We start from the raw sequence: 18,924 nt of genomic DNA, 5'->3' as shown, positions 1-18,924 counted from the left end.
CTCGGCTCGGGAGGGCTTGGGTCTGTGGGGGCCGCACCTCACCCCACAGTCTCCCCGAGTGACAGGGCACTGTTAGGGATGGTGCCGTCCCTGTTTGGATGTTCCGTCAGATGGAAGCGTTTCTCTGTCCCACACGTGGGAGGCGGTGGGATTTAAACTGCAGGGAGTTGGCTGACAAGCTGATATCTGAGCTTAGAGTTTTTTAAATTTTGCTTTGAAATTATTTTCATAAATACAATATTCTTAATCATGCTTAGAAATTTTACTTCAGTAAGACAGAACAGTAGAAAAGTAAGCTCTAATCTTCTGTAAAAAGTTAAGTTTCCAGGGAGAGGAAGTAGGGAAGAGAGGAAGGGAAATGGGTTGTTCACTTCCTGCTGCATGTGCCCTGACCGGGAATCGAACCCACAGCCTCAGAGGAACAGGACAGGGATCTAACTAATCACCCTCTGGACAGCCACACAGGCCGGGCGTCCGTGCGGCAGCGTGTCTGAGCCTCGGCAGACCCCGGAATTGGAAGCGCCCCTCTAGGAGGACGGCAAGTGCCACAAGGCACCTGAGTGATGGCCTGGTGTCGAGTGTGCAAGCACTGTGAACTGCTAACCTGGGCCTCTGACCAGAGGTGCCCTTGACTTCCTAGCCCCCCATTTAGAGACAAGAGCACCCAGAGGGGCAGCAGAGTGTGGCCACCCAGCACTGCGTGCCCTCCCTGCCGCCCGGTGGGCAGCTCAGGCGCGTCCCTGGGGGTGCTCGCCCACGGCTGCCGTCCTGGGCTCCAGAGTCCCCACTCAACACTCATAACTCGCGCTCGGAGGTGATGGTGTCCTGGCCCCCTGAGAAACTACTCCCTTTCTTTTAGTGAATTTGGCTACACTGTATTTATAGGGCAGCATTGAAAATATGCATGTGGTACTTAATGAGCAAAGTTAACTTTAAGCCATGAAAAATTAATTTTAGTTCCCTGAAAGGCAAAAAATGTAGGGAGATGCCCCCAAAACATCAGACTCACCCCCTTCCCTCCAGCCACCAGACTGGAGCTGACGAGCCCACGTGCTCCAGGACGCGAGATCTCGGGCCCCACCTGGTGCGGGTCTGCAGGCCCGGGGCTCAAGCCCACCTGGTGACGGCGGCGCTCGGGGTCAGAGAGGAGCTGAGCAAGCCCGTCCCAGGGAGACCAGCCTGCAGACGAGGTAAGTGGGCAAGCCGCTGGTCCCGCCTTCCATGCGCAAACGAAAGGAGTCTCCAAGACGCCAGGCCGCCGCGCAGCCGGCTCCCGCTGGCTCCATGGCGGGCCCTGCGCCCTTAGCTCCTGCGGGTGTGCCCCACTGTGCATCTCTGTCATTTAGGAGTGTGCTTGGAGAAACCCACGTAGTGTGACCTCATGTTCGCTGGCACCACTCTGGTCGGAGGCAGAGCACCCGCCCGTGTTAGGGTCCTGTCCAGTGCAGGGCAGAGCCCCGGGAGGGGCTGCCGGGGCTCAGGGTCGCAGTTCACCCTGTGGGCCTGAAGCCGGCAGTGGGGAACGTGACGGGCGCTCCGCCAGAGCTCAGTGGCTCATCCAGGAACTCCCAGATGCATGGTGCCAAAGCCCGTCCCGTGCACTGGTTGGCCAAGCTCAAGCTTAGTCCCTGCCAGCGAACATCAAAGACAGGCTGGGCGGAGTGCCCCCTGGGCCCCTGAGGCAGGGCCATTCGAAAGGGAGGTCTTGCTTGTGAGCACAGGTGGTTCTCAGGGCTCACGAGCATGACAAGCTCCATCAAGGGGCCCTGGCGAGTCCCAGCGGGGCCACCGCACTGTCAGGTCAGAAACGACCACAGGGCACAAACCACTAAGGTCTGGGGCTGCATCTGCCCCTCCGTCTGTCAAAAACCTCGGAGTTTCAGGTGCAGGATGGGCACACGGTGGGTTTTAGAGGAAGCCGCTGTGACCGACCGGAAAGCCCTAACTTAACAATCAGGGCGCACGAGAGGACACACCCCCCCACCGCCGCGGCTGTGAGACAAGGCTGGGTGGTCACGGCGCTCACCCAGCTCCTTCCTCGGCCCACTGACAACTGGTGGTGGGTGGCCCCACGGGCACCGCGGAGGAAGAGCAGAGGGCAGTCGAAGCTTCCATGGCTCGAACTCCACACCTGATGGAGGCTCAGAGCAGTCCGCTGCCACCGAGCTGGTCCAGGCCAAAGGGGCACACAGCCGCTGCCACCCTGACCCCACGCCCAAACCACGTTCTGTCCCCTCACCCTGGGTGCCATCGGCGGGGCCATTCTGCACCCTGACTGCGTCTCCACGGACCCAACCGGTCAGTGGAGTTTCGGTCTGGGAGCCCCCCCGGCTCCACCCCCCTCAGTGTTTGCAGTGACAGCAAGTCAAGGGACTGAGGCTGGGGGCCTCCACAGCCCGCCGTCTGGGGGCACTGGGGCCGGTCAGGCGTCTGCCCTAGAACTGCCAGATCGGTGATTGTGTGAGATGTTGGGGTGCTTGCCCTGGAGCTTTTGGAACGTAGGACACACGTGGGGTCACTCCAGAATTCCTGGTGTCTGTCCCCAACATGGAGTCAGTAAGTGAAGCAACTGAAACCCCTTGTGGAGACCCCCAGACAGCTCCGTGAACACGCACACAAATGTAATGCCAGTTAACCATCCAGAGGTCGGAGGAGCGAGTCCCTGCTCACTGCAAACCTGCCCTCGGGTGTAAAGGCTCCTTGTCAAAGTGACACTGGGCCCCGCTGGTGCGGCTCAGTGGATTGAGCACTAGCTTGCAAACCGAAAGGTCACTGGTTCGATTCCCCGTCAGGGCACAGGCCTGGGCTGCGGGCCAGGACCCCAGCAGGGAGCATGTGAGGGACAGCCACACACTGATGTTTCTCTCCCTCCCTCTCTCCTTCCCCTCTGTCTAAAAGTAAAGAATCTTTACAGGGAAAACGAGATGGCACATCAGGCCGTCCTGGGGACAGTTCCAGGCTCTGCCTTCTTTCCAGCCACCGCTCACCTGCTCTCCACGTGGGGGCCTGACTCCTGACCCTCCAACCCAGAGAGGCCGCTCCTCACCCCGCGTCCACACTCTGCGTCCACACCCCGAGTGACGCGGCAGGTGCACAAGGCAGAGCCGCCTGGCTCGGCTGGGTGCGTGGCACGGGCCACCTGCACTGTCCTGCCCGTGGGGCGGCCCCTCCTTGCTGGTATTGCTAAGGACCCCGCTGGGCAACAGGACATCTCTCCGCGCTCCTCCTTCCCAGATCGACTCTGACAACTGTCTGTCCAGGTCACTTGTCCTCACTGAAGCTGAACCTGTGGTTTCAGGAAAACCTCCCCCTGACCGTGACGTGTCACGACTTCACCCAGAAATGCGTCAAAGGCTGCCCATGCCATGTAGGGCTGTGGGCCCAGCTGGTCACCCCCCCCACTGTGGGCTTGGAGGCCTCAGCCACTCCCTGCGCCTCAGTCCTTGTCCTCACACTGGGCGACGCTGGGGATGACCGGCTGTCACTGACACGCGCCATAGACTGGGGGACGGCCCAGTCTCTGCCCGCCCTCACCTGCAGACCATGGTGAATCCAACCACACGGAACCAACTAGCAGGGCTCAGAGGTCCCGGTTCCATCAGGAAAGCCACACCCCGAGTGGAAAGTGCTTGTCAGGAACGGTGGTGCTGCTCCGGCCCTGAAACTCGCCCACCGCCCGAGCTCCAGACGGGACCTGGGGCCTGCCCCCAGCGCGAGCACAGCATCTTCCAAGTCCAGGGTCCTGCCCAGGTCGCCAGTTCCATGCTCAGCTTTCTCCAGAGACGTCGTAGGTTGTGCCACCTCCTCGCTGCTGAGGACGCCCTTTGGACGCTGGAACCCGGCACCGGAGGGCCAGGGGCCCCGTGCTGCCCCCGCTCCCCTCGCTGTGCCGAGGGCACTGCCTGGGGGTCAGTCCACGTCCCCCTGAGCAGGGGCACTCGCACCCGTGTCCCGCCGGCCTCTCAGGGTCCCCCCGGGCAGGGTCACTGCAGCTACGCAGCCAGGGTCACGGTGAGTCTCTCCCAAGTCCGCTTACCCGGCTCTCCCTCTTTGGCCACCCGCTGTGCGCAGATCTGGGAGCTGACGATCAGTTTCTAGGGTTATGTAACTGAATCGCAGACTAGGATTTTTAAAAAGTACCTTTTTAGTCACGGTAGTAGAAAACATCAGAACCCCGCCAGCAGCTCCCCCGGGAGCCCCACGGCGGCTCCGGACTGGGTCCCTCCCTGCTCGCCTCAACTGCTCCAACAAGCAGCGGCCTGGTCTCTGAGGACGGGCTCGGTGTGGGAACATGGAGGCGTCTGTGTCACTCCGTCCCATCTGGTTCCACGCACAGGACAAGAGGCCGGACGGGCGTTCACCCCGGGTGGGACTGGGCAGAGTGGGGCAACCCTGGGGAGGGCGGCGAAGGCCAAGGGCGAGCTGGGGCCCAACGAGGCCCCCTGGAGGGGGGGTCTGGCTGCACCCAGGAGGCGGCACGTGGCCTCCCAGACTCAGGCATCAAGGTCACCGGGGTGGGAAGCCGCCCCGGTGGGCACCTCCTCGCCCACCCCGGAAGCCGCCCCTCTCCCCTCGGAAGTTGGATCGGTTCCGCTCACGGCCCCGGCCGGCAGAAGTCCCCCCTCTGCCCCCGCCCCTGGGGGCGCCGCCGCCCCGGTCGGATTTGGACTTGGGAGGAGGCGACTTGGGGCGCAGCCTCTCGATCTCCTCTGTGCACCCCGTCAGGTAGGAGTTGGGGGCGCTGAAGTAGGACGCGTACGTCTCCGCGTTGTAGTTGCTGTTGGTCAGCGTCGGCCCCACCGTGAGCCAGCCTGGAACAGGAGAGCGAGGGTGACCTTTCCGTTCAGCCCCCTCCCAGACCGTCAGGTGGCATTCCACACCGTCCGAGCCCTCTCTGGGGTGTCCCCGCCGCTCTCCCGACACCGACTGTCCTCACGGAGAGCCACGCGTGTATGCAGCCTCTCCCCTTAGGCTAACTTTTGGGACCTGCCTCCCACACCACCGCGGCCCCGCTCCGGCTCCAGGAGAACCGCACCAGGAAGACGCTCTCCACCGCACTGAGCTCCGGCCCAGCGAGAACTCAGTTCCACGCAGCCTTCCCACCTGGGGACATGGAGCCTCCTCTTCTGATTCAAGCTGCGCGGGCACTGGGCTGGGCCCCTCCCTCCCCCCAGGCAGGGCGGCCAGATGTGCCCACCCTGCTGTCCACCCCCGCCCTGCCCCTCAGAACGTGGGAGCCCGAAGCAAGGCCCCACACGCCCCTCCTCTGTGCACCCCGGTGCTTTCTGGACAGCGCCAAGCCTGGCACCGGGGGCCCTTCAGAAGGAGCCTGACCTAACGCGGCAGCCACGGTTCGTGACCCCAACAGCACCCGTCCCCTCCACGCCCGTGACCATCTGTTCCCAGCCCATCAGCCGAGAGCCGAGCCCACGTCCCTACCAGGAGCCCAACCTCCACCGCAGGGCTCCCGTCGCCACTCTGCTGGACGGTGCTGCCCGCTGCGAGGATGGCCTTGGGTGGATGGAACTGTCCCTGGGACGGGAGGACCCACAAGAAGCCGAGTGCTCAGTGGACACCACGCTTTGGGGCTCCCAGGTGCGCTGGTTCTTCTAAGGGACGCTGGGAGTGCACCTCTGCACAGCCCAAGAGACAGGGCCTTCAGTGCAAGGAATCTCCAAGAACTGGGCTCTCCTCTGAGAAATCTGAACCCATCTCTGCCCACAGCCTCAAGGCTACCCCAACCCTTCCTTAGCAGAAGCCGGCCCTACAGCAGAGCCCTGGTCCTGCCTGGCCTGTCACTCTTACCGTTGTCTTCTTTAAGCAGCCAGTGACGCTTTGAAAAGCCACACCAGCCACGTGACGGAATAAGCCAGGAGCTTCAGGTTCCATCAAAGCCCAGACCCGTGTCCTGCAGGTGTGGTGCTTTCCCCAGGGCTGGCCAGCCACTCCCCTGCGCACCCCTCTGTTCAGCACGACGGCCCCCGAGAGCTGGGGTGCTGGGCGGGAGGAAGCGGATGGACGACCTCTGCCTTCTACGCGTGAGACCGCAATGGTGTCCCAGGGCCCCACGACGCACCCCGCTTTCCCCGAAGCCCTACCTGGCCGGATGGTGCTGTCTCTTCCGAACAGATGGAGGCGCCGCCTCCCCAGGCAGAAGTGCTCGATGATGTGGAAGATCTCCACGGGCTTCTCGATGTTGCCGATCTCCGGCTCCTCCGTGATGATCAGGTCGATGTCCACGTTGGCGTGGATGAAGTCCCCGTCCGTGCTGCGCTTCACCGTGCCCTTGATGCCCATCAGGCAGTGCTCCTGCGCGGCAGCAACGACGGCCGGTGAGGCTCTTCCACCCACACCTACTCCCAAGGCCGGGACGGCTCTCACGCCCCGGGGTGTGTGGGCAGCCCCGGGGAAAACCAGGGTTCCTGGCTGCAGGGAGATCACGGCCGTGGGGCCCGCACACTGCGGACCCGCGTCAAGGGCCAAAACTGCACCACGTCCTGTTCCCACTGGTTACGGGAACAGGACCTTGACCTTGGAACCTCCCAGTAATGCTGTACTGGCCTCGGCCACCCAAGACAAAACCACACACAAGGAGCCAGCCTTCTGATGTGGAGGTAGGGCTTCAAGAACGGCTATGGGCTTCCGAATACTTAAGTGACCGTGAAAATGCCACCGTTTTCTTTGTTTTCAGACCTTCTCTCCTGAACCTGCCCAGCAGGAGTATGGCCGACACAGAACGATCTCTCACTGGCTTCCAGGACCCAGCAGCCCCAGACGGAACCCCGCCTGTGGCCCCTGGAAAGTGCGACCCTGGGGGACAGAATCCCTAAAGGCCGACGTGTGGGGTGCACACAGTGGAGGGTGCGACCTCGACATCTGCAACAACACGGACGGGCCGGGGAGGGCTGAGGCCAAGCGAGATGAACTGGGCTAAGAGGAGGGCCACGTGGCATCGCTGACGTGTGGAATCTGAACGGTCGCACTGAGCAGAAATGCGCTCAGACATAGATCAAGCTGGTGGTCGCCCGAGGCGTGGGGTGGGGTGGGGACATGGGTGACGGGATCCAGCAGCACAAACTCCCAGCTCTGAAGCAGACCAGTGTGGGGGCCAACAAGCCCCTAGCGACCCTGTGCAGTGGCAGCAGGTGAGCGGACCCACAGCTACTGCGCCACGAGTGGCGGGTGTCGGGCCGCAGCCCAGGACAAGCCCGCACTGTGGGGCGGCTGCAGGGCGGGGACCCACGTGGACCCACGGCCCTGACGCTCGCTCGGCCAGCACGCAGTCGTTCGGGAAACGGGGAAAACCACCCGAGACGCAGACTGAGAGGACGCGATGAACACAGATAACCACCCACCTTCGTTCTCTGGAAGACGGCCTTCGGGTCCAAAGTCTTCGTTTTCCCGGGACTGTTCTTGTTGGTTTTAATCCAACAGATGTCTTCGCACCTCCTGTAACCCCACTTGCGTAAACACTGGAAGTGAAGTTTAAAAACCCTCAGTGGGAAGAGATAAGCAGTGCTCACGAGAAGCAGCCAGCATCAAACAACTTCTCCAGGCCTGGGGGGAGGGGCGTCACAGGGACGGTGGCTGTTCCAGCTACAGGGAGGGTCCCAGTTCTTTGATGCCACCTCCCGTCGTCAGTAGCAGGAAGTGGGCTTTCAATGGTGACACTCAGCCCCTCTTGGCCACAAAGCAACTCCAAAAAGAATGATTCCTGCCACCTCGATTCCTACCCGCTGACAGGGCTGAACCCAGCTGGAAACGTCCTTTGCACGTGAGTTTTACAGAACGCTATTTTTGTAGTACTAAACCTCAAACAGCTCAGAGACTTAAAATGACCGCATGTCTTTCTCTGGGTGAAACTTCACTTCCGCCTTTACATGCTCTATAAGGCAGTGATTTGAGCCTGAGTGTCCGAGAGCCGTCAGTCACCATGTGGACCCGAGACCACCACCAGCCATGTCGCCCCCGCCTCTTACCACGCGCCCGAGGTCCAGCCCCTCCCCGGAGCCGCACCAGAGGAAAATGAACGACCGAGGGGCTGCAATCTCGTCTATCTCCAGCTTCATGATCTGTGAGGAACCAGAACACAGCGTGAGAGCATCTGTCTCCCGTCCTAGGCACGCTCGCTGAGGTTTAGCGGGGCTTTCAGCGGACGCAGCCTCTACACGCGTTAACTTGCACTGGGTTCCGTGACGGGTTCCTGTTCTTTGGTTTCCTTGCTCTGCACGAGATGACACGCACGCCCCCCGACACACACTGACTTTCATGTGGGCGGGGGGGGGGGGTCCACAGGAGGCCGCATCTATGGGTGTTAGCATAGCTTTTCCATTTCACAAAAAAAGAAACCGAAATGAAAACAGGTCACGTTATCCCCAAATCAGGGCAAAACTGAAGTGAAGTGTGATGACATCTAAGCACCAACTTGAATGAATTCACCCTCGAGTCTCCAGCACGGCCACTGCCTGGAACGGAGGGGTGCTTAACAAACACTGGTCATGTCTGTTACCGACGACAACAACGTAACTTTCTGTAACTCCCTGAGGTTATCCCTTTAATTTTATTCAGAAAAACACAAGTTTACTGCAGTTACTTTATACTGAAATTGTGTATATTTATCCAACATGCAGTCAGCCCTCAGAGAGCAGAGGCCCTACACGCGCACACACTCTGACGGTCCCCAGACTTAGCCGGCGCAGAGTGAGCGTGGTGATGCCGCCGACTTCCGACTCTGCGAGCTACACGTCCCCGGACGCTGAGACAGCAGCGGCGCGTCCGCCCGACGGCTTACCCACTGCCTGTGCAACCCCTGCCCTCAGAAGGCGCCGCAGTCTCTTAATGAACCTCAGGCCTCTGCCGCAGTCCACCGTAAATCTACGTTCAGGGTGCGCCACCTCCACCCACCGGGAGGCCGTGGGCTCCACCTACGTCGTCCCAGGTCCAGCGCTTCCCGCCCGTGGCGATGCCTGTCTCCCTGTAGTACTCCTCCAGCGGGGGCTCCAGCAGGATCACGTCGAACTTGGGGGTCAGCTCTCGGATGTCGAAGGCCTCTATGTCTGCTTGTAAGTACCTGTCGAGGCCGGCACAGGACACGGGGGTCTCTCACACACCTCCCGGGTGGGAGGGAGAGAAACGGCCCCGGTGTTACTGAGAAGCTCTGACGACGCAGCTGGGAGCCCTCCCCGAACGCCCCCTTGTGCTCGTGTGGGGCGCCCGCCGGAGGCACAGACGGAGCACCCACCAACGCCCGTCGGAGGACAAGCGTGCCCTCGGCTCCCACGCACACCCGGGACGTGAGCCCCTCCCGCCTTCATGCTGACAGCCCATACTCCGTGGGGAGACTCTCCACCCCTTTCCATTGTCACCCGAATATTTTAAGGAATATCGCGTTCCTTTTTTAGTTGTTCAGTTTGGAAAAACTACTTCTCTGTAAATTTTAAATCCCTGCCTCTATACAGTTTCTAAACTATCTTTATTTTTTCCACATTAATAGTCTTTTCTGGCCACCTAGTATAAATTATCACTAGCCTTTACAAAAAAGTTATGCCATGCAGTATAAAAGTGTTTTGAATACAAAACACTTAAGTCTAAAATACTGTAAACACAGTCTTCTTTTTAAAAAGGATGAAGATTAGAATCTGCCAGCCCTGCCCCACAGACTCAGGACTCCTGTGTGGCGGTTCTGACCAGCGAGAGGACGCCGTCAGCACCCCGTGAAATGGACGAACATTCGCAGTGACCTAGATGGGAAAGAAATAGGTTCTCTAACTTCGAAGACCTCAGACATGTTTTTAGGGAAAGCGTTTTTTCTGGCAAAGGTTAAAATGAATTTCCATATCCCCAGAATGTTAGGAATAGAAGCCCCGGACACTGAGTTTTAATTAATTTTCACTTTCTTCTTTTCCCTCATCTAAGTTGTCTAAACTTTCTTTAATAAATAACTTTTTGAGAAGAAAAGTTATTTTAAAAATTTCATCTAAATTCAAGAACATAATAAATATGATTTTCTAACAAAAAGAATTTAAAGATACTCTAAGTAAATTATCTGAAAAACTGAAAACAAACTACATGAGAACCTACTGTGTCCTTGGCATGGGAGTTTCGAACTGGTATGTTTTCCTACAGATATATTATAAAGAAGAAATACGGGATTGTGGTAACCTTCCACAGGTGCTGGGTAACTTTTGAACAGGAAAGTGAGCAGATGAAGAGGTAGCATTTAAGCCTGAGTCGGGACCAAAAGTAACTTGAAAAGCCGCTTACATCGGAGGGGTGTTGGACTTGGCTATCAGCTCGTCCTTCAGTCTGATGAGCTCCCTCAGCTTCGGGTACTCTTCGAACCTATCGGCCAGACCTGAGGGAGACAGCGGTTCTGCACATCGGCACCTGCGACTGCTGCCGCGAGCTGGAAGGTTAAGTTCTGTGCTCCGAGAACAGAGTGCCACGCACCCCTCACTTTCCTCTCATGTCCCTTTAAGAAAGATAACTCTGAGCAGATAATTCTAAACATTTCATACACAGATTTCATATACAGCAACCCTCATGCCATAGGCCGATAAATAATCCAGATGTTCCAAGGCCAACTTCGAGTCACTGGACCATTTCTCCTATTAATTTAAGTAATCTGCTCATAAAGTCAAGTTTGATCATTCTTTTCTTGTGAAAGGCAAAAACTGCCTTTCTCACACGCTTTCGCTTTCCTCCTTTTCATTTAGATGAAAAAAATCAAGTAAAAATGACGGTGTTTTCCTGTTTTATAGTTAGGTAGAGGAGGAGACAAAATCTGGTGGAGATGAAACAGAGCAGAGGTCACTGCCGATGACCTCACAGGGAGGGGCGGGGCCCTGTGAAGGAGGCCAGTGCTCACGGGCCCCCACCCAGAGGCAATCCACCAGCGAACAAACCAGACACACAGAGGCAGGAGCGAGCGCAGCGCGTTCCCGGCAGGCCCACGCACCTACGTCCCTGATGAAGTTCTGGGGCCTGTGTCCCGTGTCCACGAAGTGCTGGCAGTAGTCATTGTGGGGGTTCAGACTCTGTGTTCCCTGAAAAAGGACCAAAATGAAATCAAAGCACGCACTCCGACACTGGCCGGGCTTTGCCTTTAAGTGGGAGGCCACGTGAAGTAAGTTCATTCACAAAGTAAAAGCCACAACTCCCACGAGAGGACTGCTACTCAGCAGCCACAGACATGAATACACTGGCTTACCCTACAGAGCCAAGGACCACAAGACTATCTCATGGATAATTTTAAATAGTCTTTATAATAATGATGTTTTAATAACTAAAAACATCTTGAAACAAATGGGTATTTAAAGTCTTTTCGGTCACAGAGCTGCACTGGGAAAAGTGGTGGCACCTGGGAGTCCCTGGCCCACCTTAAGGAAGGTGCTGGAGTCTTTGTAGATTTCCTCCTCATAGGGCAGGTTCTCTTCTTCCTGCTGCGTTTCCAGCTCGTCCTTGGAAGGCCAAGCAGACATTTTGTGCGTGGTTACAAATTGTTTACATAGCGTTACATCTTGATTAGGACTCAATGTAAATATTTTATTTCCCTAGTGGATAATACATTTTTCAAATTACCATTAAAGTCAAACATTAAAATCTTTGCTTTCTCATCATTAGATTGAACTAGATTATTTTCACAAGTAAAATAAAAACTTTCATTTCTTTTTCATCAATAACTGTCCCTAACTACTGTCGATCAAATTGTCTAGAATTCTTTAACCTCAAATGTAACACAATAAATATTAGAATTTAGCTTGAATCGGAAGCTATAACCACCAACGGGCCAACTTTACTTCTACCAGACTTAAACAGACAGAAGTGTTCCCTCGAGTCCAAATGCCAAACCACAGGGCGCTGCACAGGGTCTGGCCTGGAGCGACCCCAAACGCCCGGGCCGCGCGTGGGCGCACGTCACACTCGGCAGACAGGACAGAGTCCGCAGCAGGTGTCTGCGCTGCCAAACCCCCCAGAGACTCACTGAGGCCAGGCTTCCCTTCTCTTAAATGCAGTTACACGACAATGAACTTCAAAAGACAGAAATAGGGTTTCTAGCACAATGCCTTCTTTTCAACTAAATATCGCAATGACAAATTCGGAAGGCGAGTATCTTCTTGGGCTTCTTTCAGAAATACTTCTATTCGGCTTCCTAGCACATGAGTTTTCCCAACATTTTAATTGGACTGCCCCATATTCTTCACGGTGAACACGAATCAAAAAAGACAGCAGCACAACCCTTCAAAATCTGGTCCGATCACCCCGTTTCTGACACACTGGCCCCCAAACTGTCACCAAAGAGCAGCACTGCTGGTGCTCACCAGGCGGCGCACCGGGCGCTTTACCGGCATCACCGAACCGCACCCACAGGAGCCGTGTTGAAGCGCGTGAAGCGGCGTAAAGGTCCAGTTCGGCTGGGCCCCCACGTGCTCCACTGCCCACGCGTGCATTACACTGCGACGGTGCTTCCAGGCCCTTTAACGTTCAGCTTTCTGTCTGTTTTCCTGGGTGAGACTGCGTCACTGCAAGGACTTCTTGACAGTGAAACGGCCCCACTCTCTACTTGCCTTATACTCTTCTGTTTTGTCTTCATCCGCCTCCCCTTCGTCCGGACACTTGCGCTTTGCACTCGCAACAGGCGTGTCGTAGGAAGCCCTGAGAACGAAAACTGAAGCGTCACACGCGAGTCCGGACCAGACGTGCAGGAGCTTCTGTTAACAGCGTTAAATACGACAACAAAACAGAACACAGCAAACTTCCCGATTAAACAGCATCTGTTCGCCAGTTCACAAGTCAGCTACAGAGCGACACAGCCGGATGGGTGCCTCCGTCCATGTTTCTACTGGGAAGCAACGGAGTAAGAATGGAGGCTGTGGATGCGGACACACGGCAAAAAGGGCCTCCTGTGCTGGAACCTGTTACAGCAAAACCAGGGCTCAAGCTGATACAGAATACTGAACAACTCTGAAACGCCTCATGAACTGCCAAATAATCACCTCTGTGAGGGTAAAGTCTGTTTTCTTTCATAGGAATTTAAGAAACAATTATTTACTCGTGGTATCTGAGCTAATCCTTAGTGTTCCATTTCCTCACTGCTACGTGCGAAAGACTCCCATCACTCCTGAACTAGCAATAAAAACCAATAGGTCTGAAATCTCTATGTTGGTGCTTTCGTAACACACTTCATACTTAGGCTTACTTGCCTGTTAAAACAACAGCCCTTTCACAGGATTTGCAGGTCAGTGAGTGAGCGAGCAAGTGAGCGGTGGGACCCACCTGCACGTCTCCCGAGTCTCCGCGATCTCTCTCTGCTCGTCCTTGCTGTTTAACACTGCGCCGATGCGGTCCGCACTTTCGGCCCCCAGCTGTGCAGGGCAGAAGCCAGAAATGGGATCGGTCGGCATTTTATGCTTTTAGTTATAGTTGAAAGTAAGACTTCACTTTGCCCATCTTTTCCTTTCCAAGCAAATAAAATATGACTTAGTAATAGTTGCAATAACAAAAAAGCTAACATACTCTTTATAGTGTGGCCGGCACTATGTTAAACACTTTGCATCCAGCGAGTCACACATCAGCGAGTGCCCATTTATCCCGCGCTGTAATAAAAATTCTTCAACTTTTATTCAAGCCCAGTCTTTATGTAATGACTAGAGGCACAACAGAGGGCTTTACCGATTCCTTAAAAATGAAAATGCAGATTCTGAGAGGCAGTTGGGGGAATTTTGTGAAACACAACTGTGGACGGATGGCTGAGACAAGGCCGGCACTGCGTGGAGTGAGATTAATTCTCAGAATCTTCAAGATTCTGAGAATTAACCAGGGGTGCAGACGGCAACTGACAGGCCACGAGCACCATCCCCTGTGACCAAGTAGAAGGCTGAGAGCAAACCTACGGAAAACAGTCCCTTCCACAAACAAAAGGGGAGGTACCCGGAACGCGAGGGCCACATGCCCCCAGCCTTGGTCTCAGACCGGGAGGGCTGCCGAGGTGGCCCCTGCGTTAGCTCTGCTCTTTAAACTGTAGATCTGTCCACGAGACCTTCCAGGCGCCCGTCCTCCCTGCTGGGGGTGGGGGAGGGAGCGATTCCCAGGGGAGACAGCTGGCCTGTTTCTAACCTTCCCTCTGCCCGCTCCTCTTTCACGCACAGGTGAGTGCACGCGGAGAGGCCTCCAGGAACACTGTCTGTGGAATGAGTGGGCACGTCCCACAGTTCTCCTTTGTCCCGCCTTTTCTCGTTCAGGTCACAGCACCTAACAGTGCCGTCAGTGACTGTGTGTCTCACTTCTGTTCGCTCCCCATTTACACTGCTGCATGGTCTCTTCCAGGATCCCAGTCATCTCGTGGGTTCCCTTCTCCTCACGCCTCCCCCACTGGCGAGGTGCCCTCGAGAGAGGAAGGGCTCTGATAGTTGTGTGCGCAGCAGCAAGTGTCTGACTCAGGGCACATGTTCAGGACGGATGCAAAGGAACCAATGAAGTTTCCTGCTAGGGGCTAAGTCAGAAAACAATGTATTTCAAGAGAAAGGCTTTAAATCAAAATTCCACTTACAAATGTAATCGTCTTCTCATGCTCCAAAAATATTTTAAAATTGTGGAATTGCTGAATTAATATCAGGTTTCCTATTAATGGTAGCACTAAATATATTACTTGAATACCTGAAAGTAGCGATTTTCTGAAACAAAGCTACGAGTTAAATAAAGAGCAGGTGTAAACTGTTGGTGGCCCCAAAACAGCCTCCGTCACAGGCTGGGTCTGCACGTGCACGTGACACCCACTGGGCAGACAAACTCAAACCTCGACAACTGTGTGCGCAGAGCTGTGCTCCACTGTGCGGAGTCAAGAGACAAATGCGCAGTGAAAGCTTACTCTGGACGAGGAGCAGTTAAGGGAGAAGGCAAACCCAACAGGAGTTCAATGCAGACTTCCCACTCAAACTGTTCATATGCTGTGCGGTAATAAAGAAGGCCTGGCAGTGGACTCAACAGTGAAAGCCCAGAGCAAGAGTCTAAAGTACAAAGGTCAGGAAGGTTTCACACTTCATTTGAGCTGGGCTACGTCAGAGGACAGACACAGGTCAGACAGAAAGGTCAGCTTTAGCACCACCACAGCGTATGTATTGCACAACCTGTGTTCGTTCTGTCTTGTGCATATAGAGAACAGTAGAGAAAGGAAGGGTGAGATCAGTGGGGAAGTGGAACCTCTCACTGATTCTACTGGACATCCTCACTTAGGAGGATGGTTCCCACCTACCTACACAGATGTCATGGAAAAAGCACGAAGGGCCTGAAATTGCAGCTTGCAAAGTTGTGGGTTTGAGCACACAACAAATTCTTTGAGCTTTATTTTCTTCATCTATAAGACACAGGCAGTATCTGTACGATTGAAGAGAACCTACGGAAAAAGCTCAGCAGAGTCTGACACGCAGAAGGGGCTTTGGAAGTGGCAGCCATAGAGTTTTATGCACTGTGTTCGCGTTTTCCAGGGTCCGGGCTAGCTGCTGGTCATCGCCGAACTGCAATACTTTCTAAAGCCCCCGGCACAGAGCAAGACCCTGAACACATAACTGGGGTATCATGTGTTTTGAGCCAGAGTTTGAATTCAAGTTAAAGTGTAAGAACTCTACTTGGTGGCAACAAGACGCTACTTGAAGATAACATGTTACATACTGAGAAAAGGGCTTAGGAAAGATACCTGATTTGTCCAAGACCAAAACGTCACTGGGACAGGAGCAGAGATGACTCCAAATGAACACACTGTTAACACTATATCGTAAGTCTTTTCATAAGGTCACAAAAGAGGAGAGGTTTCAGATTTCCTTTTACTAAAACCAGTATTTACTACTGAAAAGAAAAACAACGGTAGATGCCTCATTAAAGCCCATGAGCACCTCCATCCCTTTCACTGAATGACAGAAATGGAAACCAGCCCCTGGTTTAGGCAGAGACCTGCGCCCCTGTGTCGTCCTGGGCGCACTCCGTTCATCAAGTCTTCACTTACACACTCACACACAGGCGGCGAAGACCAGCTTTAGAGAAACAAACTAGGTTCGAATTCCGGACCTAGCAGTGATTAAGCCCGGGCCAAAATGACTGAACCTCGAGGGCCTCCATGTCGTTATTCATTAAGTGAAGATAATCCTGTGTACAGCAGGGGTCTGTTGTGACATGGAGTATGAATTCACGTGCTGCCCATGGGTTACGATGTGGACACTGTAACCTATACGGCACACTGCAATCAATACACAAGAGACACTCTAAAATTTACACCCAAGACCACCTGCAACTCAGTCTTTAGATATGACCCTCCGCGCGCCCCAAATTCTGCAAACCCATTTCACAGGAAGCCACAACCTCGAGGGGGGTGCTGGCTACGAGTACAGGCAAGAAACAGAAGACCAGTGGAAACAGCGAAGAGAAATTTAGGGGCCACATCGCGAAAGTGACTTGTCCCCTAAACCACGGTGGTGTACTGACAAAGACCTAAGCTTCGCATCCTCCTCACTGGGCGCTGGCCCGCACTCTAGGCGTTCGGACTAGCATCACCATCAGGACCGCGTCACGGAAGGGGAGCCCTTCGGGGCGCCGCGGCAGCTGAGAGCAAGAAATGCAGGATTAGGGTTGTTGGGAACGCAATGAGAGGACGCGAGGAAGAGGGCGCCGCGCACGCGCGCTCGCGATCCCGCCCAGAGCCGCGGACCTGCTGCGCGAGGAGCTGTCGCCGTAGCTTCTGCCGCTCCCGAATCTCCTGCAAGCGGCTGTCCATGTCCCAACTCCCGTTTTCCACTCCCCCGGAAACTTGGCGACTAGCGGATGAATCTCCGCCGGATTTTTCTCCCAAATTTGCGAGCTACAAGAATTGCCTCGAACTTCAGGTAGCGGATACCATACTGTCTTTCTCTCGTGGGCACTTCCGGCGCGGCCGGAATTGGCTTTGCGCCCAGAAGTCCCGCCTCCCGGTGGACGCCGGAATTCTACGCCACAGGAAGAGGCCCAATGAGAGACGCAGAGGCGTGGGCGGGGCCGCAGAGCCGTGTACCTCCCGGAACCGAGGCGACTGGAGCGGGTCTGGGCGGTCCTGCTGACGGGCGTGTCGCTCGTCTGCTTCCCGGGGGCGTCAGATGCCCTTGGTGCAGCAGCACTGTTTCGAAGGTGTGGGCCGATTTCTTGATTCCCCTTTCCGTTAATCTCCCAGTTGCCAGTTCTCACGTTTCAAAAAATTATGAGATATCCGTTTCTTTCAGAAAGCACAAACTAGAGCCAGATGGCCAGGTTTGGTCCCGGGATTGTCGTCTATTGAGAGGCCTTGGCCTGTTAATAACCTCCAGGAGGTGATAAGGGTGCCCGGCTCAGGGAACGGATGTAACATCCTCAGGGAAAAGATGTTACCGCGCCTGGTGGCGCATGCGCGGTGGCAGGGCTTACTGTGCTTTCAGAGTTGCTTTTTTTTTTTTACCTTGTTCTCCCGCGGGGAACGGCGCAGCATGTACCTGTGCTCTTCTCCACACCTGACTACCCACGGAGAAGCTCTATGGATTCTTCCCTTCCGGGAAGTGGGCGGGTGGTAGTACAGTGGGGCAGAGGCCAGGGGTTCCCTCCTGGGCTTGTGCAGTTAGCTGTCTTAGTTGGAAATAACCCCGGGACGAGGACACTGCCTCCCGGAGTTACCTGGGTCTGGTGGGGCGGGACGGGGAGTGGAGATGCTCTTCTTTCCGGAGCCTTAGGGTATGACCACTGTTTTCCACCGCATTTGTCATCGCATTCCAGAGTCAAAGCGTCAGAGGCGGGCGAAGACATTATGTTGCCTCAAGTTTAATTGGAAGCTGTGGCAAGTACTTACCCGCATTAGTAACAAGTCTTTATTCTTCTAGAGGGGATTTCATTTTTGCAAGTACTATTACAGCTTCCAGATCGAAGCCTGGTGGGTCAGGCTAGGCCAACATGGGCAGGACTGGATTCTACTCATTGTGCCTTTCTCAAGAACTAGCTCTGAAAGTCAGTTGCAGAAGAGAGTTCTGGAAATCTCTCGAGAAATGGTAGGCCTGTGTGAAAAAGCGGTTAAGTGCAAGGGCCCATACTGTAAGAGAAAATACTAATTTGCGCATAGGAGTCAAAGTATCTTTCTAAAAATTGCTTTACCTGCCAGTCATGTAAGGTGAGTACTGATTTGAACTATTTATCAGTGATGGGAATAGGCGCTTGTGCACTCAAAACTGTAGCGATATTTACTGAGCATCTTAAGTGGCGGTGACTCTGCCAGACCCTGCCTGCAGTCTGGCCAGGTCATAAAAAATCGAAGACCAAATGCATCCGGTTGTGTTACAGAGTTCACACCTAAAGGAGGAAGCTATTTTGTTCCTAATTAAGTGCAGTGCCGGTTTGGTGCCTGTGATCCTTGACCCCGTCCACCCGATCTCTGCTCTGTGAAGATGGTTGGGCCCACAGTCTGCAAACTATCCCCCACCGTCAGTCTCCCTGGTCAGGTGTCCTCCGGTAGAGGTGCAAGCAGGGAGTCACAAGGAGAAGGTGGGCAAGCCATTGTTCATTTCTTTTCCTCTGGCTCCTGGCGTCCCGGCAAATGACTGTGCCCTTCACAAAGCCCCAGAGCTGGTTGCAGCAGCCCCTCCTTGGCGGTCCTGCCTTCCCTTTCCGACTCAGACAGAGCCCCCAAGCTGTGAGTTTCCTCTGGAGCTCTGAGAATAAATCTACCCTCTGTTCTACCAGCTCTAGGACTGGAGCCATGAATGCTACCTGTTCAAAATTCCTCAGATGGTTTCTGTTTTCCTGCGTGGAACCTGCAGGGATAAGAATGCAAATGAGTACAGCCCTGCAGCCTGTACTAAGCCATTGGCATTCAGCAGAGGGCTGTGGGAGACCAGGCTACAGCCCTGGCCGTGCCCCGCCCCTGCTGGGACTGACCTTGCCTGT

At 55.1% G+C, this 18,924-nt stretch overlaps 1 protein-coding gene across 2 annotated transcripts; it reads right to left on the bottom strand.

Annotated features, from left to right (window-relative positions):
• Nucleotides 1-27: 27 nt before the first annotated feature.
• On the bottom strand, nucleotides 28-16,906 carry METTL14 (methyltransferase 14, N6-adenosine-methyltransferase subunit). 2 transcript variants are annotated; one of them, XM_037129893.2, is made up of 11 exons: nucleotides 16,697-16,905; nucleotides 13,276-13,364; nucleotides 12,567-12,654; nucleotides 11,379-11,459; nucleotides 10,958-11,045; nucleotides 10,264-10,354; nucleotides 8,929-9,070; nucleotides 7,980-8,072; nucleotides 7,356-7,472; nucleotides 6,099-6,309; nucleotides 28-4,811 (listed from the first exon to the last, which is right to left on the bottom strand). In XM_037129893.2, exons 1-11 carry the CDS (start codon nucleotides 16,760-16,762, stop codon nucleotides 4,507-4,509), a joined length of 1,371 nt encoding a protein of 456 aa, XP_036985788.1. In that variant the 5' UTR covers nucleotides 16,763-16,905; the 3' UTR covers nucleotides 28-4,506. The 2 variants fall into 2 exon arrangements, with proteins under 2 accessions (XP_036985788.1, XP_036985789.1); XM_037129894.2 differs by lacking the exon at nucleotides 7,980-8,072 and having other exon boundaries at nucleotides 16,697-16,906.
• Between the last annotated feature and the right edge of the window lie 2,018 nt (nucleotides 16,907-18,924).

Source organism: Artibeus jamaicensis, unplaced genomic scaffold (genome assembly GCF_021234435.1).
Source record: "Artibeus jamaicensis isolate MK-2021 breed Jamaican fruit bat unplaced genomic scaffold, CSHL_Jam_final scaffold_537, whole genome shotgun sequence".
Lineage (NCBI taxonomy): Eukaryota > Metazoa > Chordata > Mammalia > Chiroptera > Phyllostomidae > Artibeus > Artibeus jamaicensis.
This window is presented reverse-complemented; position numbering and strand designations above follow the sequence as displayed.

What these genes read in the sequence shown, in the direction of transcription:
- METTL14 (XM_037129893.2), bottom strand. Translation starts at nt 16,762, where the DNA reads ATGGACAGCCGCTTGCAGGAGATTCGGGAGCGGCAGAAGCTACGGCGA. An exon ending in GAGACTCGGGAGACGTGCAG is followed by an intron (nt 12,655 to 13,275) that starts GTGGGTCCCACC and finishes TTTCGTTCTCAG; the next exon opens with GGCTTCCTACGACACGCCTG. An exon ending in GAACTTCATCAGGGACGTAG is followed by an intron (nt 10,355 to 10,957) that starts GTGCGTGGGCCT and finishes TGTCTCCCTCAG; the next exon opens with GTCTGGCCGATAGGTTCGAA.